Source organism: Vespa crabro, chromosome 2 (genome assembly GCF_910589235.1).
Source record: "Vespa crabro chromosome 2, iyVesCrab1.2, whole genome shotgun sequence".
NCBI lineage: Eukaryota > Metazoa > Arthropoda > Insecta > Hymenoptera > Vespidae > Vespa > Vespa crabro.
The window spans coordinates 21,021,560-21,047,872 of NC_060956.1; the positions used below are offsets into that span (position 1 = coordinate 21,021,560).

General features: G+C 31.9%; 1 protein-coding gene across 7 annotated transcripts in view; it reads right to left on the reverse strand.

Moving 5' to 3' along the window:
- The window catches only part of LOC124422102 (serine/threonine-protein kinase 26), a 104,589-nt gene that overhangs the window by 16,402 nt on the left and 61,874 nt on the right, over positions 1-26,313 (reverse strand). For 6 of the 7 annotated variants that reach the window (XM_046958102.1, XM_046958103.1, XM_046958098.1 and 3 more), the window contains one exon: positions 304-528. In XM_046958102.1, the coding sequence (XP_046814058.1) occupies positions 304-528 (225 nt within the window). Of the gene's footprint in view, positions 1-303; positions 529-18,456; positions 19,182-26,313 lie in introns of those variants that run through there. The other variant, XM_046958097.1, reaches the window with a different exon arrangement.

A 26,313-nucleotide genomic window follows, 5' to 3' on the forward strand; every position in this document is an offset into this window, starting at 1 on the left:
TCACGATTAAACATAATAATCAATCGATTATTACTTTCTCCCTCTCTCTTTCTCTCTCTTTCTCTTTTTCTCTCTCTCCCTCGCTCTCTCTCTCTTTTTCTCTCTTTTGTCTATTCTTTTACCAAGCATACAAATCTCGAAGATTTCTTTTATAAATTACAATTTTCTAACAGGTAACATTTAAAATAGAGAGTGAGAGAGAGAGAGAGAGAGAGAGAGAGAGAGAGAGAGAAAGAAAGAGAAATAGAGAGAGAGAGAGAGAGAAAAGAAAGAATAGAAAAAGAAAAAGAAAAAGAAACTTACCTTGAGGTAGGACCCGTAGTACTTGGTAACGTATGGACTGTCGCACTGCGACAGGACCATAATTTCCTGCTGAATATCCTCGATCTCATCCTCCGCTTCTTCGAGATCGATGATTTTAATGGCAACGACTTGTTGTGTCCTATTATCGATACCTTTGAAAACCTCACCGAAGCTACCTTTACCAATGCGCTCTTGTTTCGTAAATATCAACTCGGGGTCCACCTTCTGTAACAATAAAAAAAAGGGAAAAAAAAAAAAAAAAAAGAAAAAAGAAAAGAAAATGAATAAATAAATGAATGAATGAATAAAAAATAAGAAAGTATTGCGCTAAATACAAAATATGTATATATATATATATATATATATATATATACACGTACATATATACAAATAAAAAAAGAAAAAGGCACTTTAGTAGGGCGATTATTATGAAAACGTAACGATATTCTTCTTCGAGCATGTCAGTATTTAGGTTAAAAATAACGAGAGAAAAGGAGCATTCCTCGTAGCATTCCTCGTGATACTTTCTTCCTCCGTCGTATCGTCGTCCTTCGAGGATTAATAAACGCATTAGCGCGCGCGATACCGCGAGAAATGCGGTTCTCCTTGGCTTCTTTCTAACAGATGACACTTGACGTCATAACAAGCTTTTACGAGGTCTCAAGAAAATGTGTAAATCGCTGAGACAACGTCTGTTCTCTCCCCCCTCTCTTTCTCTCTCTCTCTCTCTCTGTCTCTGTCTCTGTCTATAACTTCCTACCGTTCTCCTTCCTTCACCTTTTCACTATCGCTCTCTCTCTCTCTCTCTCTCTCTCTCTGTCTCTTTTTCTAATTACTACTGTTGCTTCTTCTTCTTCTTCTTCTCTTTTCTTTTTTATCTTTTTCTCGATAAAAGAGAGAAAAGTCGAGACTCTCTCATCTCGATTGCATAATATTATTTATGACGGAAGCAAGCGCAATCATCGTTCAAATGTCACGAGTTTTACGTCAGTATTCTATTTTTATTATTAATATTATTATTATTAATATTATTATTATTAATATTATTATTATTATTATTATTATTATCGTTATTATGATTACTTTTTTTTCCTCCTATATTCAACGTTATTACGACGAATTAGAAAGTATTATATATATATATATATTTCGAAATTCGAAAGAGAGCAAACGGCGAATGTAAAACAGTTATTCGCGCACGTATAAGTCTTGAGAAAAGTGGCAAACTCAGCGAATAAATATCTAAGAGATCTTTAAAGCCACTTTTAAAGCGTTTTACGTGCTGGAGAATCGTAATACCATCCCCCATACCATTCCCTCCCTCTGGCACCTCCCTACCGAGCTTTATACACCCACTATATATACCCCTATCGGCCACTATTACCCCTCCGAACTCTTCGTTGTGCTCGAGTATGAAAAGAGATTTACAATGCAAATCTTCGTGGATTTTTTGCGATCCACGGCTATTATCATTGCCACCCAATTCGAGAGGGTTACTCTCGCAATATGAACTTTCAACGGCTTTTCATATTTATGAATTTGAGAGTCGAACGTGACCGAAAGTAAAATAGATTTTATTCCTTCGATCGATCTTGATTATTTTTAATTTAAATAATATTAAATAATAATCACATATATATATATATATATATATATATTAAATTATATGCATATGATAGAATATACATATATGGGTATATATCTTTTAAGTAATTTTCAAATAAAACGAGATATAAAATAATCTGAATAAATTTAAGATTTACGTAGGACATTTACGATTCGATTTGAATTATTTTCAATCGGTAACGCTATATCGATCAAATTGTAATACGCGTGCATTTGCGTTAATACTATTTAAGGAATGAATACATTGCATAATAGATTTAAATGAATACGAACATCGGAGATATGTCGAATCAATAATCGTCATTTCGAAACTCTCTATATTTATCTTTTCATAGAATAGTAATAGAATATCTATAAAAAGATAATTATGTTGATTAGATATATAATCATCATATTCTACGATCTTTTTCAAGAAACAAGAGAAAGGTATTGATGGGAAAAAGAAAGATCTATAGATATTTATTATTTTTTCCCTTATAGAAAGGAAGAATGTACGCGGACATTGCACTTTCGTTATTTAAATTGTAAGAATATTTTAATAAAGAAGGAAAGAAAGAAAGAAAAATAAAGAACAATTAAAAAGAATTTAAAAAAAAAAAAAAAAAAGAAAAAGAAAAGAAAGAATTCCATAAAAATTGCATTGTAATCGCAATTTCGATTATACCTTTCCAATTATATATATATATATATATATATAAAGAGCTCAATTAACGGATAAACGAAGCCGGATGATAATTAAACGACAAATGTCGAAAATAATAAAATACAATTACAAGAAAAATTAAAATGCCTTAATAAATACGTGGAGTATTTAATATTGCATGCGTTGCGGCACGTTATGGAATATATTATTTTTTCAATTATGACTTCCTGCCGGGAAAAAAGAAAGCAAAATAAAAAAGAAAGAAAAAAAAAAGAAAATACAAGAAAGGAAAAAGAAGAAAAAGGAAGAAAAAAAAAAAAAAATAAAAGATTGCTCGTCGCTGATTCGAACAATGTGAAGGTCGCCCTTTTTCAGATTTTCGAATGCGTCTGCTCGTCAAGAATTATAAAAAAAAAAAAAAAAAAAAAAAAAAAAAAAAAAAAAAAACGATTCGAAAAGAAGGATCTTCCGTTAGGGTCGATGCGGACCTTAATGTCAAAGATGAAAGAAAGACGAGTAGGAGGCGGAGGCGGAGGCGGAGGCAGAGACGGAGACAGAAGCAGAGGCGGAGATGAAGGAGTAGAAGAAGAAGAAGGAGGAGGAGGAGGAGAAGGAGGAGGAGGAGGAAGGAAGGAAGGAAGAGGAGAAGAAGAACAAGAAGAGGAAGAAGAAAATAAGGAGGCGGCGGCAGCGGTACACTCGTCGATGCATATTTCGCGAAGTAGTCGAGAGTTGCCGGGTCCCTTCCTCTCTCACTCACCCCTCTTTTACCCTATTACTCTTTAACGTACTACGGCTCGGTGAAACTCGCGACACAAATTATAATTAGCGGGTGTCAGCGACACAGAGAATACGTCGTCACGTATGCATGTATATATCTATATATGCATATATGTATGTACGTGGGTGGTTAAAGTACCGGAGCTGCTCTAACCAACTTGAAGAGTACCAGGGATATAGCTGTACGTTCTCGAGCACCATCATCAACGCATATATATATATATATATATATATATATATATATATATATATATATATATACCTTTATTTCTGTATACCTCTATCATGGAATTCTTGCATTATTCTCTTGCTATTTACCGTATGTATTGTTAAATTTAACCAAGTATATTAGTAGGAAAATTGACTGTAAAACATATATACGTGTATATATATATATATATATATATATATGTATATATATGTGTGTGTGTGTGTGTATATGTATGTATGTAATGTAAGTAGAGTTTTACGTTCAATCCTTAAGCCATACAAGTACATATAGAAGAACGTATCATTGCTAAGGAAGATTAGTTTTTTTTTCTTTTTTTTTCTTTTTTTTTTTCTATCTATAGATAATGACGACTGATAATAGTTAATGGCTTCCTTCGCTCAAGAATTTATTACGAAAATATTTCTATTTCATTTCTATTTTGTCGATATGATTATAATAGAATGAATCTGTATTTTACAGACATTCTATTGTATGTATATTTATACGCGTACATTGATTATTTTTTATTCGAATCTCAGGAATACAAAAAAAAAAAAAAAAAGAGAAAAGAAATATATATATATATATATAGATTTATATGACTTTCTTAGTGCACCGTCCTTGGTTATAATAATTCTACTTTAATCTTAACATCCTTCGCGAAGAAATGGAAAGGAGTAAGAAAGAAAAATATTAACGAGCCGTCTCAAGAGTGGTGTCCGTGACAGATAATGGAGTGCAAAATTAATGAGAAAGAGTGAGAGAGAGAGAGAGAGAGAGAGAGAGAGAGAGAGAGAGAGACAGCTTATTTTCTTGTACTAAAAGCTTCGTCCGATGTTTTGGTCGCAGCATCTCTATTTCGACAACGACACCGACTCTAACTCCATTTTAGTTTGGGTTAATTAGATTCTATGTGACCTCGCAAATGCAAGTAGTAACTCGATGAACAAGTTACTTGTTTTCGCACTAACTCACATAAAAATACAGATTCTTATGTACGATTCTTATGTACGTACGAATGCACATATATGCGTGTCTCTGAATGTATGTGTGCATATGTATGTGTGTGTATATATCTATTATACTGACGCAGGTGGGCGCGAATAATACAGGCAAACACAGAATAATACAATTTCGTTTAGGATCGGCTAGACGATTCCCCTCAAGTTTCTTTTATCGTACTAAAACCGTATGTAATCAGTTTAAGATGCTTTTTATCTCTCTCTCTCTCTCTTTTTTCTTTTTTTTTTTTTTTTTAATCTATTCTTTCAACGTCGAACAAATAAATAAAAAATTAAGTATTATCTTAATTTTGTCTGTGAAAAAAACAAAAAAAAAGAAAAGAAAAAAAAAAAAAAAAGAAGAAAAAGCAAAAAAAGAAATGCATCGAAAGAATGCAATATGTCTCAATTGAATTTAATCGATAAATATATTCTGGCCGTACGATTAATAAAATCGTAATTTATTTAAAATCAATCGCTCAATGACTTGACTGGTCGTATCTTGTAATTAGAAAAAAAAAAAAAAAGAAAAAGAAAAGAAAAAGAAAAAGAAAAAAGAAAGAAGATAGAATATCTTCCTCTTATGATAATTTGATTTGCTTTCAGGTGTCAACAATATGGCAATGAATTTAATATCAAATCGGTATACTTTAATTATGGAAATGTCAGATTTGTTGAAGAGTTTTAACTCATCTTCGTTTTTCCTTCAACAAATTCGAAAGCAGTAACATCGACTACTTTCAACGAAGACACGTTCTAACGGATATCTATATCTATGTGTCTTTGTTCGACTCTCTCTCTCTCTTTGAAAATGAACTTGCCAACTTCCTTATTACGCCGAAGATAGTAGTTTCGTAACAGTCGACGGGGATTCTATTTTGACTATGAACTCGAAAACTTTCCTATATGTCCTACGCGTTTTCAATCCATTAACTGTCAAAAGTAAATAGAAGTTTAGCGAGAACGATTTCAATATAATCTTATTCATAGAAATAATATTATATTTATTAATATATACAATGGGAATAAAGAACAGATCAAAAAAATCGATGAATGGTAATAACAATTTTCTCTCTCTCTCTCTCTCTCTCTCTCTCTCTCTCTCTCTCTCTCTCTCTCTCTCTCTCTCTCTCTCTTCTAATTATCTGTCAAATCGAATGATACGTGTTATTTTAATCTCGTAATAGGAAAGAAAATAAATAATTAAGAAAACAAAAATAAAACAAAAAATCTGTCCAACGAGCAAAGAACATTATTGAAATAATAAATGAAAATTTATGTGAAATAATATTATAACGTTAGAAATGTGCACGATAAGCATACATACGATTTATATTATTTTGAAATATTTGTCGAAGGAGCGATTAATGGATCTGGAAAAAAAAAAAAAAAAGAAAGAAAGAAAGAAAGAAAAAACAAAAAGAGAGGAAAGTATTCATTAACGAAAGTTCTCTCGGATCTTCGCGATCTTTAACACTTAGAATTATACGACGCGAACACGATGGTACACGTAGATCGAATTAGCAAAATCTGTAGTGCGGATACCTTGTTAAACCTTCTATACAACTACACTATTTTGCGTTCGAAGCACGTAGAACAACAGTGTTTGGACGATACGGAATTGCTAGCGATATGTTTAGACGCGTGCAACCAAGAATTTTGAGTAGCAATTGGCAAAGTCAACAATTCCGATAACGAAGTACAATACAATCGAGTAAAGGTGCTGAATATTCTGATAGTGAATAAATAAATAAATAAATAAATAAATAAAATAAAATAAAATAAAATAAAATAAAATAAATAATAATGTATGTTCGATCGATCGACGAACGAAAAATATTGAAAAAAATCGGAAAGATATTCTGATATGGTTTTCATTGTCACATTATTTATCGTATACATCGATATAAATCGAGAAAAATAAATCGTAGCAACAACTCTGGACAAAAAAGTTACGTATAAAAGCGTTCGAAATGAATTACGATAGTTTCGTGATAAGTTTACAGGATCGGTGACCCGTAAAATGGTTCATATCGTTCTAAGAAAACGAAAAGATCAGCGACCTTCAATTTATATCTAGAGAAAGTTCAGACGAGAAAAGGAAATTGAGTCTATGAATCAAATCGACCGATGATCGTTAATCCAAGGGAAAATGAAATTCTTATTTTTCTATTATTTTCTTCGATTTCTTTTTCTTTTTGTTCTTTCTTTTTTTTTTTTTTTTTTCTTTACTTTCTTTCTTTCTTTTTACATCGATATTCTCCAACGTTTTCTCTTTTTTTTCTTTCTATCTTTTTTTTTTTTTTCCCAAGCAGCACGTTAATTGTTAACAAGTTCATTAATAGTAATTCAATTTACGTTCAACGATTACGTGAGTAGTTCTTATATATATATACATATGTAAATATATATCTATACATATACATATACATATATATATATATATATACAGAGAAAGAGAGAGAGAGAGAGAGAGAGAGAAACTTTCGACGAGGCGAAAGCTATCGAGCTACTATTAGAGAAAAGAAAAAAAAAAAAAAAGAAAGATAAGAAGAAACAAAAAGAAAAAAGAAACAAAAAAAAAAAAACAAGGAAAATAAAAGAAATAGAGAAGAGAAACGATAATTGAATTCATTCGAGAAACAAATCCTCGCACTTTTCTAAAGAAAGGAGTACGATCGTGACAAGAAAATTTGATCGAACGATCCGACGACGCGTTAGTTATCGTAACTAAGAGACTCGTACTATCAATTTTCAATTTCTCAAAATTTCGAAAGTAATTCGACGGACGTGTATTTAGGTATCACGCGTTTTTTTTTTTTTTTTTTAACATTCTCCTTCGTACGAATTAACGACCGATAAAGAAGTGATATTATAAAAATATGAGAAGAAGAAGAAGAAGAAGAGGAAGAGGAATATGTATTTAACATTTAACATGAACTTTGATTTTTGGCTTAAAAGAAGAAAAGAGGAAATAAATAAATAAATAAATAAATTGATTTATAGCATTCAACATTAATTAATTTTTAATTGTATAAAGATATCAAAAAAAAAAAAAAAAAAAAAAAAAGAAACCCCCCGAAGTATATAAAGATATAAGAATATCAATTTGACATTTATCTCTCCGAATAGACGCGTCCCTGTTATTATTTTCTCGCAACACATACATATACACACACACATACAGACACACGCATACGCGCGCTCGGGCGTACAAAAAAAAAAAAAAAAAAAACGAAAATAGAGATAATAACACGTATATATTCGTTGAGAAGAGAAAAAGAGAAGGAAAAAAAAAAAAAAGAAAGAAAAGAAATTAAATCAAAAGAGATACGACTTACGGTAATAAACATAAATTCTATCGAAGCAACGAAAGGGGTCATTAAGTACGCAAGAAGATTTATTTTCGCAAATTTTAATCGCAATCGCGTCGTAAGTATCTTCATACTTTCTCTTCCTCTTTTTTTTTTTTTCTTTTTTTTTTTTTTTTTTTCAGTGGCCAAAGGAGAGGCGTGGAGACTAGGAGCCGCGAAAGGGGAGCGGTGGGTAGAAAGGGGAGGAGAAAGACTTCGTTTCTTTTCTTACTTTTTCATTGAATGCCACGAACGAAATACGTAATTTCGTACATATGAATATTCATTTAATTAAATCGAAATGACCCTCGGCGAACATTGTACGAACGTTTAGTTACTCGACACTTTCGCACGATGGCCACCGCAAAAGCATTAGAGATCGAGCCTCGTAATGTACCTACCCTTTTCCACCCTCCCAACCTCTACTCCTCTTAATAACGGTTGCGCGAGATAGATTTATAGCTCGTTCGTTTCAAGTTTTTCTCCAAAAAACGTTTCTTCCATGGAATGCGTTTTATTACATTCACGAAATGGGACTTCATTAAATGGCCTGTTGCTCAAAAGTGATTGCCTAATTAAAAATCGTGTATGATTTTTTTTTCCTTTTTTTTTCTCTCTCTCTCTCTCTCTCTCTCTCTCTCTCTTTTATCTAAACTGAACGTGTAAACGTTATTATTTAAGTATATATGTATGTATATATGTAGATGTTCGAAGAGCTTAAAAGAAATTTCATTTCGATCAAACTCATTCGATCGTATATTAATTAAATTTCTAAAATAACTTAAAATGTAATATTGTAATATATATATATATATATATATATATATATATATATATATATGTATATATAAATATACTCTGTTCGTTAATTTACTTTATAATAAGATACGAACTATTGGAAATAAACTTAAATTACTATGTAAATACATATTACTTACTACACGCATATTGTTAAGTTAATATTTGTATAATATATATATATACATATATATGTATATATATGCGATATCAAATAATTTTAAATATTACATACGATCCTATGTTATTCATAGTTATTATGAATATTAAAAAATATCATTATAGGACATAACATTAATAATAAAACGATAATATATCGTTTAAAATATCGCGAAAAAGATTACATTCGTTAATCGTACGAGTAATGAATAGGAAAACATTAATGAATCATCGTTCGATTATAAAATTGAAAAATATTTACTCTCGTACACGTGACAACGAGGAGATAGCGATATCGATATCATCGAATGACTCGATTACGCGTAACACTTACGCCTAAAGCGTTCTAACTTATACATACACACACATACATACATACACACATATATATATATATATATTCCATGTAGAAGCATCAACCACACACACACACACCCTCTCTCTCTCTCACTCTCTTTATCAATTAACTACAGCAAAACAGGCAAAGGAAGTAATTGAGAAACAGGTCGCGCTGAAACATTCGCAATTTATTCGAATTACAAATGAATACAACTTAGTGCTATTAACGTTTCTCATTATCGTTTAAATATTTCTGTGAATTGATACGGAAAAAAAAAGAAGAAAAAAAAAAGGAGAAAAAAAGAAAACAAAAAAAGATTTTCTAAAGAGAAAGAGAGAAAGAGAGAAAGAGAGAGAGAGAGAGAGAGAGAGAGAGAGAGAGAGAGAGAGAGAGAGAAAGGAGAAATAAAGATAAACGACGTCGTTACTCGTGACCATCGAATGTTCACTAATTCGACTTATCCGATCGCTTAATCGTACGACGATATTCAAAACACAAGCTACTAACTATCCTAAGTAAGTACTTAGTTTACGTAATCAACGATTTACAAATTGTTAAAGATTTTGGTTTAACACGAATTATTTAACCGACTGTTAAATTAGAAATGTGATCTCGTTCGTTCACGTTCAACGATCTGAAAAATTCATTTTGAAGTTACGTTCAATAAAAGTTCTGTTATATTTATCGATTGCCGATTCGATTTCCGACGAGATAATCGACATACTTGAGTTGGCATTGAAGAGAGGCAGAGAGAGAAAGAGAGAGAGAGAGAGAGAGAAATTTCAAACAGAGAGAAAACAAACAAACAAAAAACACGTAGAAAAAGAAAGAAGCAAAAAAAAAAAAAAGGAAAAAAGAAAAGAAAAGATTCATTCAAAAATATTTAATACGATCGATAAGAAAATTATAATATTTTCGGTATGGTACTACGTTATAATGGTTAACAGAATTATTCCATGTATAATAATACTTATATATTCGAGTTATGCACGGTACACACCCATTCCTATTTACTTATGTATGCCGTATATACAATAGAGACTATCATCTAGAGAATGCAACGACGATCACGTACATAATTCTGTGGTCGAGTGGTGACGCATCATCTTTCAAGAGATGGAACGACATTAAAGATTTTATCTTAGCAAAATTCCAGAATAAGTTGTTTTATTATGCGATAATAAAATAATTTTCATTATCAATATGAAATTAAATACTTCTTTTTTTTTTCTTTTTTTTTTTTTATAAATAAATAACATCTCCACGTAGATGCCAGAGGAAAACTCGATAATTTGAACAACAACATCGAAAGTCCGAGTTGACGTTCGAGGTCGACCCTCGTTGGTACGAGCGAATGAGAACGTTCCACCTCGATTGGAAGATCCTTGAGTCCCGAGATCGGATTATTACGTATGTATCGTATTCTTTTATTAAGTTACGATTAAATGTATTAGGCGGTATTTTCGTTGCGCATGCATGCGTCTAAAATGAGTTTTTGATGGAAGGTGAGTTGAGTGTTTTTTTATAAAATTTAATTTGTTTTAATATGTGAAAGAAAAAAAAAAATCCAAATGGTATATACATATACAAATACATACATACATACATATATATATATATATTTAATTTCACACATGATTCATTTTAAACGATACGATCAAATATCATTGATTTTATTGTTATTATATATAAATATTTCTAATGCGAGCTGTTAGAATTTTTTTTTCAAAAAGGAAATGTAATATTTATTAGTAGTAGTTTTTTTTTCTTTTTTTTTTTTTTTTTTTTTTGAAGAACGGCGGTTATGAAGGAAGCAACAATATTTTTAATTAGCGATTAATATTTTAAATCAACTAGCATCTAATTTACCATCTCATTGATATTTCGTTGAATAATAGGCGATAATAGTTATACTATTACAATATATATTATAATAATATACCTATAACATAATAATATAGTATAATAATATAATAGTATAATAGTAGGACGATAAAATTAATAATAACAAGTGTTTTATCGTATTATAATTATTATCTTTAAAATTGAATGAAATGGCGATGAAAATGTAAATTGTCTCGATTGAATTCCTATTGGATATTCTCTACAACTTTTGTTACATTTAAAACGTCGGTTCTTTACTTTTTTTGAAACATCGATTTCCATTAAAAAAAAAAAAAAAAAAAAAAAACGTAGACCAGTACTATAAAAACAATCACCAAGCCTTATGAGATAGACTCAATAAATATTACATTTCACTCCTCGAAACCTATTAACTTTTTATTTGATACATTTATTTACAATACAATTGGAGATATTTGACGACATGAAATTTATAGTGAAATAGTGACGCATATAAATCTATTTATATGAATATGTTTAAATAATATATATAATAAAAATATTTCATATATGATCGATTTCATTTGGTTTGAACTTTTATATTTTCTAATACATAATAAACGAAATATAAGTGAGATCGGATGTTAGAAAAAATTTTCCCTTGTTAGAAAAAAAAAAAAAAAAAAGAAAAAAAAAGAGAGAGAAAGAAAAAGAAAAAAGAAGAAAGGGAAAGACAAAGAAATTGAAAGCATCCTTCGGACTTCCGTTTTCGACCTCCGTTAAAGGTCGAACAACATTTTTATCTATAGGAATAAAAAGAGAAGGAGAAAGAGAGAAAAGAAAATAAAAAACGAAAAAAAAAAAAAAAGAAAGAAAGAAAAACAACTATAGAAAGAGAGTCAACCTTCGCAATCGCATTGGCCGATACCGTGTCGAAGAAAGGAGACGAGAAGAAGGAGAAATAAGAGAAGGAGGAGGAAAAAAAGAAAAAAAAAAAGAAAAGAAAAAGGAACAGAGAATGCTCGAAGAGATCTTACGGTCCACGTAGAATCCTGTTACACCGGTATTTCCTTTCTACATCAAAGTGATACTAAGCTACAAAAATTATTGCTTTTGTCTCTATGCGACATAGCTGCTAAACAGGGTAATAGATTTTATTTAAATATGAATACCCTTTGAGAGGTAGCCCATCAAATGATTTTTATTGATTATAATTTTCTCCATGGGTAATGGGTTACAAGAAGGAAAGAAAAGGAAAAAAAAAAAAAAGAAAAAAAAAAGAAAAAAAAAAATAATAATAATAATAATAAAAAAGAAAAATACCCCGCGTCATTTCAATGATCTTTACGAGGATCATACAATAGTATTGATCTTGAAACAATAAATCGAACGAATTTTAATAAACAATTGTATCGATCGTTGGAACAATTCGAACGATGACTATTATTGTCATCAAATGTTTCTTTAATCGTAATGAAGTTAACGAGGAAGAGGGGGGCGGGGGTCGAGGTGGAACGGTGATATCCTCGAACATTAGAGCCTGTAATCGAATCGAGAGCTTTTTCTTTTACTCGAAGATATAGATCTCGTATGTTCGATCGGATGGTACGAGTAAGGCGATACCAAAACCACTTTCTAAAATCACCCGTCTTGGATTACCACCGAGACTCTCCTTGAGGTTAGGAGGGCCAATGTATGCGCGACGCTTTAAACCTAGAAACTCTGGTCCCTCTTTCCTTCCCCTTCCTTCTTTTCTTCTTCTTCTTTTCTTTTTTTTTTTTGTTTTGTTTTTCCTTTCTTTCTCCTTCATTTGCTGCTTCTTCTTCTTCTTCTTCTTCTTCTTCTTCTTCTACCAACTTCAACTTCTTTTTGTTCGTATCCGTTTACAACGAACGTCATCAAAGAGGATAGTTCGATGTCAGAAAAAAAAAGAAAACAAAAAGAAAAAAAGAAAAAAAAAAGAAAATTACGTATCGTCCGGCATACCTTCGATGTTTAAAAAAGAAAAAAAAAAAAATAAAAGAATTTTTTTTTTTTTTTAATCACGATTCTTATCACGACATAATACACACACAACAATCGAAATTCTAATCGAGAAGAATAAGAAATAATAATTTTAATCGACCGATTACAGTCTGAACGAAAGAATAGATTTAAAAAAAAAAAAAAAAAGAAAAAAATTCTGAATAGAAGAGTTATTTCTTTCAGACGATTTTTTTTTTAATTTTTTTTTTTTCTTTTTTTTTTTATAGATAACGTTCGAAATTCTCAAAGAGAAAAGGATTATAAAAAGAATGAACGAGAATAACGTGCACGATACTACGACGTAGAGGGATAAGATAAATCTTGAGGATGAATAATAATCGTAAAAAAAAAAAAAAGAGAAAAAAAAAGAAAATGTTTGCGAACGATAAAAAACCAGATAGAAATTATTTTTCGAACGATTGTTTATTTGAATAGAATTGTTATTCTAAATTATGAGAGAGAAATGATGAGTATCCGATAAGTCTATGAGCGTTAGTATTGGGAAATAAAATAAAATAAATTTTCTTTTATTCCGCATACCTCCGATAGTTTTATTTTCATCTGGCGCCATCCTAAGGTCGCACGAAAATAATTTCGCGTGTCCTTCGAAATTTATTATTCGTCGAGTCGTACAAAGCCGTTACTTTTCGCAGTTGCAAATATTATTCTAAGTCACGATGGGGATTAAATGATATATTTTGTCACTTTTTCTTCGGCGAGGAGAGAATACAAAGGAAAAAAAAAAAAAAAAAAACCAAAAAAAAGAAGAAAAAAAAATTAAAAAAAAAAAAAGAAAATGAAAAGAAACGTTTACAAATAAACGATAACAAAAGTTATCGTTTGTTATCACTTGATGCTTTTTTAGCGCGGCGCGATGAGTATAAAGAGAACGCGTGTAAAAAAAAAAAGAAAGATAAAGAAAAAGAAAAAAAATAAATAAAAAAAAAAAAGCAGGAATATCGAATAACGTTAGGGAGAAAGAATGTCGTTAGAACGAAATACACACACAATGATATAAAGCAGTGATGGGCAGGCAACCAAAGAGACTCTGCGGACTCTCCAATAGTTGGACTTGCGGCTAACAGCAGCTTTGCATTTCATTAATTAAAGTGAAATATTTCATTAATTAAAATGATAAACACAGTTATTCAATTTCTTTCGATTTAAAAATATATATGCGAGTAGATATTATCTTTGTATATATTAATAGAAAGTAAATCAAATTAAGAATAAAAAAAAAATATACATATATATATAAAGGAAAAAGATAGAAAGAGAAAAGAGAGAAAAAAAGAAAACCCATTTAATATATACATATAAATATGTAGATAAAAATAATCAATGCCATTTAATAAACCATGTGTATTAAAATTTTTTTGATTAATAAATAATAATAAATTTTCGGATTAACAAATTTTTAAATTGAATACACGATATTGACATTAAATATCAATTTATAATAAATATTCGATGAGACCTCTTTTGGAATTTTATTGAATATAAAATTTTAGTTACGAGCAAAAAGTAAATTTACTCGTCACTGATATTAAAGGATAGAAGTTGGGAGGAGAGGGGGGAATCGACGTCGAAAAGCGATAAGATACTTCGTACATCGTTATAGAATTCTGAGCTGGTACATTTTACTCGCGCGTTTCGAGTGCTTTCCGTCGCGATGTCAATTGAAAGTTTTTAAATCGTGGTACGATAGATAGAGAACGGATACGAGGTAGCAATGGATACGCGAAATCCAACGGGAATATCATATTTACCGTCTAGCTTCCTTTTTTTTTTCTTTTTTTTTTTTTCTTTTGTCGAATAAACACGCAGAATAGTTTGACATAGCTAAACTTTTTTCTCTCTCTTTTCTCTTTTCTTTTTTCTTTTTTTTTTTTTTTTTTTTTTTTTTTTTACCTTGGATAACTATTCCATAACTCTGAGAGAAATAAAACGTGATAACGGTGAATATCTTATTTATATCTAAACAACAATAGAGGAATAACGTTGAAATATAATAACAAGTTTCTATGAGAAAGTAGAACGTAATGTGAAAAAAAAAAAAAAAGAAAAAGAAAAGAAAAAAAATTGTTAATAGATTCTTTTTTTTTTCTTTTTTTTTTTTTTTTTTTTTTTCTAAATCAACATTTCCTCATTATTTTTCATTTATATTTGTAAAAATTTCTTCGCGTCGACGAAATGGATCATAGGAAAAAGCAAAGATTTTTTTTCCTGTCGTTTTCACTTTTTTGTTTTTTCCTTAAACATAATAATCCGACTAAATTCGGACTCTATACAATAAATAAATAAATAAATAAATAAATAAATAAATAAATAAATAAATAATCGAAATATATATAATATATAGAACAAGCTCTCCAAAACGAATGTAAAATTTTGTTGGAAACTTAACACGCGTAGGTTCTAACATATATACATATATGCATATATACATACATACATACATACATACATACATACATACATACATACATACTATGTCGAAATGAAACATATTAAACCCCGTTACTTTAACGACACTTAACGTGTATCATACGTACAACGAGGTTACAACGGTTGTTGCCCTACTTTCCTATCGTGAGCGTTTTCTTTTCTTTTCTTTAATTTTTTTTTTTTTCCTTTTTTTCTTTTTTAATTTCATATTTTATATTATTATTACTATTATTTTTCTATATTAATTTTCTTACACAAATAACCAACAATTAACGAAGGAAAAAGAATTACGGTGATCGGTCTCTATTTCTCGTCTAATAACGAATGGAATGTAATTTGGTTTTACTTAAGTGAGAGAGAGAGAGAGAGAGAGAGAGAGAGAGAGAGAGAGAGAGAGAGAGAGAGAGAGAGAGAGAGAGAGAGAGAGAGAGAAGAAAAAAAGAACATACAAACAGACAAACAACCAACAAACAAACAAGAAAAGTAAGAAAAATAAGGGAAATCTTGAGGAAAAAGATTTGTTGGATACAAAAGGCTCGTTAGCGTTGGCACGCACAAGAGAAAGAGAAAGAAGAAGGTAAAAAAAAAAAAAAGAGAAAAAAAAGGGGGGAAAAAAAAAGAAAAGAACGATCGTTCTCTTGGTCGTTCTTGTGGTCGTTCTCTTGACCATTGTAGTCGGGATGATCCTGTTGGGCTTGTTGCATTCTGCCGTTGTTGTCTTGTTGTTCTCTTTTATGAGACACACGTTAGATTTTGTGACATTCCTTCGTAGATGGTTTTAAGCCTCATAAGGTATTCTACGACGTGCTTTTCTAGATACTTAAGAGGCGCACCAGGAGGAGGATTCCACTCTCGCGTTACCTTTCTCTTTCTTCTCTGGCTCACCCAACTATCCTCCCTTACCTCCCTCCTCGCCAACCCTCCTCCTCCTCCTCCTCCTCCTCCTCCTCCTCTTCCTCTTCCCTCCCTTCTTCACTCTCTTTCTGTCTCTCTTTTTCTTTTTTCTTTCCAAGCACCGATACCAGTTTCGTCGAGAGCTCGACGATCGAGGCGATACTTCTTCTATGTATCCGTGCAAACACATACACGTACGTACGTACGTGTGTGTGTGTGTGTGTGTGTGTGTGTGTGTGTGTGTGTATGTGCGTGTGTGTGTGTGTACATTCGTACGCATTCGTACTTAGAGCTCTACAGGTTATACGCTTGATATCTTGAATTCTAATTGCAGTTCAATGGAAAGGAGATGTCGCGAAAGGCTTTTCGTACTATTCGAACGATACTATCGTGAATAAGAAATTCGAGTTTTTTTTTTTTCCTCGTTGAAGAGTAAATAAAATAAAGAGATAAAGAAAAAAACATGATCATGATGATGATGATGATGATGATGATGATGATGATAATGATGATAATAATAAGAAGAATGTTTTACATTACATTCGACAAGTTAATATTGTATTAGATTAGATTAGTTCTTTATCGCATATAGTTTTTGAATGTTTTCATAGAAAAAGAAAAGAAAAAAAAAAAAAAAAAAAAGAATGAAGAAAAAAATTACTTATAACAAATTGTTATATAATGATTAAATAACATATCTGGACGATTGTATCTTGTATTCAACGTGTTAACATACTTATACGAGATTAGATTAAAATTCTTTATCGTATACATTTCTGTTCTAATAGAAAAAGAAGAAGAAAAAAATGAAAGGAGTAATATAATTAATAAATATATTCAATAATATTACACATATATGATACTAGTAATTATTTTAACTTCATATGAATTTCTACGAGTACGAATTCTAAAAAGAAAAAAAAAAAAAAAAAAAAAAAAAAAAAAATTGTTTATAACAATTCGTTATACATTTTGTTAATAAAATATAGCCAAAAAAAAAAAAATATTTTACTCTACAAAATGGTTTTTCTTTCTTTCTTTCTTTCTTTCTTTTTGCTTCGCCTTTCCTTTCTCCTTTTTATTCGAAGTCTTTACGACTTTTAATTCCGAAGATATTTCGATGTTGGTAAAAATAAGTGTGAGTTTTTTTTTTTTTTTTTTTAAATACCCATTGACCTATATAATTTCTTGGAAAAATACATTGACCTTAAAGGCATGTATAAATTCTTGGAAATTACATTTCAGAGACGGGCCTCAAGCGACAGACAATGTTTTATTCTTCTTTTTTTTTTTTGTTCGCTACTACGGTCTACCATTACTACTACTACTACTACTACTACTACTACTACTACTACCTACTACTATTACGCACAGATGTTGTATACTACGTACAGTAATACGAATTATGAATGAACAATATTTCGTCGGCAATATCTCCGCAATGGTTGCTCGTAAAGACATAAAGAAAAAAGCATCATTTTAAAGGGAATAACATCGTCCTTTTAATTAAACGATTTATTATCGTCGATATAATATAGAAACAATTTTACACACACGCACATATATATACATATATATATATACCTACGATTTTCGAAGAAAAATCGATATTCCATTGAAATTCATCGGCGTAGATTCGACAGTTAAGAGACAATACTTCGAAAAAAAAAAAGAAAAGGGAAGAAAGAAAAGGGTGAAGAAGAATGAGAATAAAAAGCAGAAGAATGAGAGAGGAAAAAGAAAAGGACAGACAGAGAGAAACAAAAAATAATAATAAAAATGATAATACTGAGACTCGACAAAGAAATAAGAGGGGTATTGAAGAAAGAAAGAAAAAACAAAAAAAAAAAAGAAAAAAAAAGGAGAGAAAGAGAGAAAAGTAAAAGACTGACAATGAGAAATGGTGATGGGGGTGAAGGGTGAGGAGGGCGAAGATTGGAGGGGGGGGCGAAGAGGCAGGTGACAAAAGGAGGAGGGGGCAAAATGGCCCAGGGTTTTCTTCGAGTCGGTGACACAAGAGGGAAGAGACTTACCGAGGGGGTGGTGCTACGATGCGTTCCGCCCCTGGAATGCGGATTAGAGGGGTTCTTCGTATTGGCGGGACCATTACCGCAGGCTCTTTGACTCTCTCTTCTAGAGGGTGGCGGAGGCGGTGGTGGATGCGACAAAGGTCTTCCTCCGTTTCTCGAATGTTGTTGTTGTTGGTGGTGGTGGTGGTGATGTTGTTGTTGTTGTTGCTGCTGCTGCTGCTGTTGTTGTTGTTGTTGTTGAGAGGGTTGAAACTGGCCCCAGGACTGTCGGGGAAGATAACCGACATAACCACCGGATATAAATTGCGCCGAACCGTTCAAATGTGGTGGCGCCATTACTGCCGTCTGTTGCGGTTGGCCGCCGTTTCTCATATTTTCTTTTAATCTTTTATTCTTTTTCTTTCTTACTTCCTTCCTTCCTTCCTTCCTTCCTTCCTTCCTTCCTTCTTCTTTCTCTGTCTTCTCTTTTTATCTTTATCAAGATTTTTCCCTTTTCAAACCTTCTATTACCGATTGATTTATCGTAACGAAAAAGGAAGAGGATTTTTTGGATGGATATGGATATGGATGAATGAATGAACGGATGGATGGAAGGAAGGAAAATTGACGATCGTTATAAGTCGCTATTTCCTTCCCTCGATATTCTTGGACTCGTTGATGTTCTTGCTGTTGATTACGATCCAACTTATCCTTATGATCGTCCTTATTCGATGCATGTCTTTCCTTGTCTTTCGAATTCCCGATCATTTGATTTCCATTAAACAAATCCAACGACGTTATACGTTTGTCCGTTTTAAAGATTGTCCAGAAAAAAAAAAAAAAAAAAAAAAAAAAAAAAAAAAAAAAATCAATATCTTATTGTCCTCCTTTGTTCGATTTTCGTTTTTAATTTAAAGGAAAACGAGAAAAAAAAAAGAGAAAAAAAAAAGAAAAGACTTTTTCGTTTCTCCTTCCCACTCACTCGCACACGTTCACTCACTTATACTCCTTTTATATCTTCTTCGTCGTTGGTAAACACGTTCATGCGATAATCGTTCTTTCTATACGTTCAGAAAACATCGTTAATTAGACGGACACGTCGTCGTCGTCGTCGATCTAGCGTTGCCACTAACGTTATATCTAATGTTTGATAAGCTAATAGATAGAACGAAAAAAGATCGATAATATATGTATGTATGTATGAAAGAAGGAATATAAAACGATTTATGGAAACATTATGGAAGTCATAATTTAAACGACCTTAGAAATGACGAAGTTTACAAATTCAAAAAAAAAAAAAAAAAAATAAAAAAAATAAAAAAAGAAACTCTATAAATTGAGAAAAATTTGGTGTAAATGTGAAACGTTAATTATCGAGTTTTCGAGATAAACCGTAGATGTTATTTTTACTATATGCCTCATTTTAGAATTGCAAATCGTATTCCCGTATAATAATCGAGGGCAAAGATTAATGAAAAACGCGTTCGTTTTATTCTAGCGCAATCAATTTGCCTTTTACTATGTGAGGATGTAAAACAAGAAAAAAAAAAAAAAAAAAAAAAAAAAAAGAAAAAAAAAATTCATAACTAATTCAAAACCTTTCCTTATTTCGTAAATTCGTTTGAAAATTCTCCTCGTAAAAATTCTTCTCGAATTATCAAGCTGTATCTCGTTTATAAGCATGAATATTAAGAATAATTGTTGTTTTTCTTTTTCTTTTCTTCTCTTGTCTTTTCTTTTTATTTTTTATTTTATTTTGTTTTTTTTTATTTACAAGAACTCTCAGCCAATCCTACCCCTAGTCCCACCCCAACCGAAATCCCCACCACGCTTTTAAATATTATTATAATTGCATGAAAATCGAGGTTAGGTAGGAAAAAAAGAAGGAAAAAAGGAAGGAACAAAAAAGAAAAAAAAAAAAAAAAAAGAAAGAAAGAAAGAAATAAACAAAGAAAAGCGACGAGAGTGCCGCGAAAGAAGAAATCGTTTCTAAATGAAGAAAAAGCTTCTTTTCATATTTTCTTTTTCCCTTTCCTTGTCGTATACATTATTTTGCTACTACTACTCTACTACCCTCTTATTATTCTCATCCAAGTAATTTACCTGGAGAATACAAAAAGCGAGTCTAAACCGTGAGCGGCTGCTTCGCGAATTCAAAAAGTCCAGACAAAAAAGGTAGAGAACGTAAAAAAGTAGAAAGAAGAAAAAGGATAAAGAAAAAGAAGGAGAAAGACAAAGAGAAAGAAAGAGAGAGAGAGAGAGAGAGAGAGAGAGAGAGAATCAAAGTAAGCGGTGGACATGCGATGGTGCGAGACAAGGAAGGAATTTATGTCACGAAAAAAATCATTTCCGAGTGGTGAGCTTTTATGCTTTTCTTCTCTCTCTCTCTTTTTCTTCCTTTCTTTTTCTATCTCTTTTTCGTGAAAAGGAAAAAAAAAAAAAGAGGAATCGAAAATCTGAAATCAGTACGATAACATGGCTCCTCTATATCATCTTACAGAAAATAGATCACTATATCGTGTAAATAAAAGATTAATCGAAAGATTATCTAAAAAAAAAAAAAAAAAAAGGAAGAAAAAGAAGAGAAAAGAAAAAAAAATAAAATTATCTAAAAATATCTAAAACTCTTGTTAAAGCACGATTGTTATATTATTTACGAAAACAATGTTCAATAAATATGGTACTATTTTCATTTCTTTCACAGGTACAAGTTCATTGGCGTGACAGGTCGTCGTTGTCCGTTAAAAATAGGGAAATCGATAGAGATAATGATCTAGGTCAGGCGGAAGGGTCAATTCTTTCATTGGTGTTAACGACGACGACGACGACGACGACGACGACGACGATGATAAAATGCGAATGGAATACCAATTGACTATGACTATATGACGATAGAATCTGATAGTCGTCAGCAAAGAATTTATAATAATAATGAGAAAAGAGAGAGAGAGAGAGAGAGAGAGAGAGAGAGAATCAGAGTCAAAGTTGAAGATCATCGATATCATTTTTTAAGGTGAGATCAAATAGGACTAGTCGATCGATCGATAATGTAAATTTCGAGTTATATTTAAAATGGGAACATACTCGCGGAATCATAAATATTCATTAAAAAATGAATCGCCTCCCTCGATCCAATCAACGCTCTTGATCCGATCGATGATCGTTTCTTTTCTTTTTTTTTCTTTTTCTTTTTTTATTATTTTTTTTTATTCTTACGTCGTACCGTTCTCATAATAATCTTCATTTTGAAGATATTCATTTCAATGTATCATTAAATATTTAAGAGTAATTATGATTTTATTCGTTTGGAATAAATTCGAATATTTCGATATATCGACAGAGAGAGAGAGAGAGAGAGAGAGAGAGGCAAAAAGATTGAAAGAGAAAGAGATTGATGTCTTGATGCCGATCGATTGGTTCCTATCGATCACGCGAATCCGACGGATCATCACGCTCGAATAATTTTTAGGGTGAGAGTTTCCGCCGGAAATACGCGTAACAACAATCACGTTGAAAAAGATCGAATTAGTTTTACTATTGATAATCTGAAAGACGTATTACGATAGGACAAAAATCATGCCGTTGATCTTGATTTTAAAGAGAATTACTATATCATCGATTTTCACTATGAAAATTATTTTTCCCTTTTCCTCTAGTTCTCTTCTATCTCTTTTTTTTTTTTTTTTTTTTTTTTTTTTTTTCTTTTTCATTTTTTCTAATAGCAAATCGTACAAAATCGACAATCGAATCCATTTAAACATCTATATGTTTGTTATATATAAAACAAATAGAATTATCTATTTGGTAATCCGTTTGCTTTATAAGTGGACTTTCGTTTTCGTTCGCAAACGAGAAATCTGGCCTTTGTCCTTACAACAGCGAAAACGTGAGAACGAATACGTGTGTTTTAAAACACATAAAAGGAAAACGCATGCGTTACGTTTATGAGAGTAGACTTGTAATTCGACTGTGCGTGCCTCGAATTAACGTGTGTTTTTTTTTTCTTTTTCTTTTTTTTTTTTCCCCCTTTTCTTTTCTTTTCCTATCGAGATCACGAAAGAGAATAGCTATTTCCTTTGACGATATAAACTCTTTGTATGTATCTCTTTTCTCTCTCTCTCTCTCTCTCTCTCTCTCTCTCTCTCTCTCTCTCTCTCTCTCTCTCTCTCTCTCTCTCTCTCTCTCTCTCTCTCTCTCTCTCCCTTTTTCTATCTATCAAAATTTCCAATGAAAATTCTCAAAGAATATAATACACGTGCGAATGGAATTCCATTTGAACGGGAGTTCATTGTCTCGAATAATTTATTCAAGAAATTTAATTCTAACGTTGAGAACACGATCGTGGAAAAGTGTTTGTATCGGAAAATGAAAAGTGTTCTTTTTCCTTTTTTTTTTCCTTTTGGATAATTTTCTTCCTTTTTTCTTTTCTTTTCTTTTTCAAATACAACGTGTCGATCACGTTCTCGTATCGTCCGTTAGTTTGAAAATAATTAGAACGTGATAGAGAAACACCTGTGTGTACACGTGGAGAACAACGATGCTCGAATGCAACTACTTTCCTTTCTACGTATATATACATATATACATACCCACCCATACACGTACACATGTCTATCTCTGTATGTACGCATACGCGTCCTTCTCTCACATTTATACGATCGTTTGGTATGCCTTTGACGAGATTTAATTGTTAATCGTGACGCGTAAACGGATATACGAAAGCGCGTCTTTATTAGGATACACCGCACGACGAACGTTACCATGGGGACCATAGGTGACCTTTATATATGGTGCACCATATTCCTGTCCTATATACATTTTCAATATCTATGTAATCCATAAGGTGCAAACAATTTTCTCTTTCTTTTTTTTTTTTCCTTTATGTTCCGTTTAATAAATTTACTTAAAAAAATGAAAAACAAAAAAAAAAGAAAAAAAGAGAAGTAATCTGTTACGTTCGCTTCATATTTACGTCAGCTCAAAACAAAAACAAACAAAAAATGTATTCAATTACAAGAGGAAAAATCGAAGGAAATTCTGAAATTTGTATCAGCGAAAATGATTCACTTTTTCACTCGGTAAATTTTATACACACACATATATATATATATATATATATATATATAAAATTAAAAAAAAAAAATAAAAAAATTTAAATATAGAAAAAAAAAGAGAGAAAAAATAGTAGGAAAAATTGACAAAATTGAAGAAATTCAATCAATCTCCTCGTTCGAGATGTATGAATTCGATATTAGCATACTAAATATTATCAAAAAGAAAAAAAAATAATTCCAAATCTCTCTCTCTCTCTCTCTCTCTCTCTCTCTCTCTCTCTCTCTCTCTCTCTCTCTCTCTCTCTCTCTCTCTCTCTTATGTGATTTTCGAGTGAAAGAAAAACTGTTACATATCATCGCAAAAATAAAGCTTCTTTTCGTGCAATACAAACGTTCTACGGTGAAAAACTCAAATGAGAACACTTTTTAATATCACGAAAAAAACTTGCGAGAGAGAGAGAGACAGAGAGAGAGAGAAAAGAGAGAGAGAGGAAATGGAAAGATATAAAGAAAGAAAAATGAAACAACGACATTGAAGTTAAGACGGCTAGATTTCAAGCGTAGAAACGTCGGTTTAGAAGAGCCTCGGTTAGGCGAGATTTTTGCCGTTTTTTCTCTTTACACGCCATGCCTTTTTCTTCTTCTTTTTCTTTATCTTTTTCGCAGAATAAAGAAACAAAACGAAAGAAAAGAGAAGATAGAAGAAAATCAAAAGAAACGGAAAATGAGTAGAAATGAATGAAATAGAAACGAGTAGGAAAGAGATGAGAGGAGAGAAGAGGAGAGAAGAGGAGAGGAGAGGAGAGAAGAGAGAAGAGAAAAGAGGAGCTTTCACGATCGGGAGGCGTGCACGAAGAAGACACTTATCTATGGCGTTTGCCTTCGTATTACATCTTTCTAGTGCTCGGAAACGACGCGTTGCCGGCGTAATCCCCTTAATCGTGCTTACACACGCTCATCCATGAATGCATCAACGTACCACGAGAGATATCTCTGGAAAAGAGGTAAAAAAAAAGAAACAAAAAATAATACGCGCGCGCGCACACACGCACACTTAAACATGACTTCGAGATACAGCTTAAAACTCGTTCCTATGTTCGACGTAAACCGTACAAACCAATGTATAAACGGGACTCTGTGTTATTCTAATCCTATTGGATAAACTCGAAAAAAAAAAAAAGAAAAGAAAAAATAGAAGAAGAAGGAAACACGAAGTAAACATAAATAAATAAATAAATAAATAAATAAACAGAAAAAAATATTCCAGTACTAAGAAGTTTATCGGATCGACTTTCTTTTATCTCTTTTCTTCCCCCTTTTTCTTCTTTTCGTTCCTTCTTTTTTTTTTTTTTTTGTTCCTTTCTAAAGCAAATTATAACTATCACGAAAATAGACCTATGTATATTTGAGAAAAAGAAAAAAAAATACGATAAAAAAAGAAAAACGAAAAAAAAAAAAAAGGCCGACGTCTTTCGAGAGCTTTGTTTTAAATTCGTCGTTCACTTCAACCCCCTCCCCGTGTCTCGTCACAATCCCAAACTCCCTCTCCTCTCTTTCGTTTCTCAGTCTCCTCCTAACGCCCGTACATTTTCATTAACGAACGGTCAGTAGTAACGCGTCAGGAGTGTGACGGTCGAACGCCATTTGGCATAACGGTATAGCGTTTCTCTCCTCCTCCCCCCCCTCCCTCCCTCCCCCCTCGCTACCTCCTACCGTCTCTAACAACACGTCGGGCTCACTCGTTCGTTCGCTTTTACGGCATAACGTTTCTTCCTTCAGCCCATTGGGAGTGGAGCTTTTTCTCTCACGGTTTCACGTTAAAAACCTACGTTTAACCAAAGCGTACCAGCTACAAGCTAGTTTTATTTTTATTTATTTTAATTATTTTTCTTTTCTTTTTCATTTATTCCTTTTTCCCTCACCGTGTTTTGTTCCTATCGTTTTGCTTTTCTTCTTTCTTTCATCCTTTTTCTATTTTTTTTTTCTTTTTTTCTTTTTTTTTTTTTTTTGATCTTATTAAGAGAACTTCCGACGAAATTGAATTGACAGAAGGAGGAGGAGGAGGAGGAAGAAGAAGAAAAAAAGAAAAAAGGAAAAAGAAGAAAAAAGGGTACAAACGCGATTCAAGACTGATGACGATGATGACTTATTTGATCTTAATTTTGTCTTAATTTAATTTAGCACTTTTCCTTCTCTTTTTTTTCTTCTTTTTTACGTTCTAACTCGAACGTCTATCATCATCATCATCATCATCATCACCATCACCATCATCATCATCATCATCCAACCGGACTCTACCAACTCTTTCTTCGTATATAGAAATTTTCACGCGTGACTTTTCTATCTTTGAACTAGATTTGCCTCCTGGCTGCGCCAGGAAACGTGCTAATAGACCGCGAAAAGTGCATGCACAAAAACTGTACGCTCTGCTCTGCTCTGCTCTGCTCTGCTCTGCTCTGCTCTTTTGCTCTGCTCTGCTCTGCTCTGTTCTCCTCTAACTCTGCTCTAACATGTCTACGCCGTATTCTTGTATACCGATATCGTATGGGTGTGTATTATGCTCCAGAACGCATATGTGTAACAGCCGTTACGACTGCATTACGACGAGATAAGGAAAAGAAAAAGAAAAAGAGAAAAAAAAAGAAAAGAAAAAGAAAAAAGAGAAAAAAGGAAAAGAAAAAAGAAGAAATATATCGGTCAGTGACTTTCGCTCGAGAAAACGTTCTCTGTAAGTATATGTATATATACATATGTATGTAAAATACAGCTTTTATGCTTCCTCAATGAGAACGATGAATATATCGCGACGTTTTTATCTTTTTGTGAA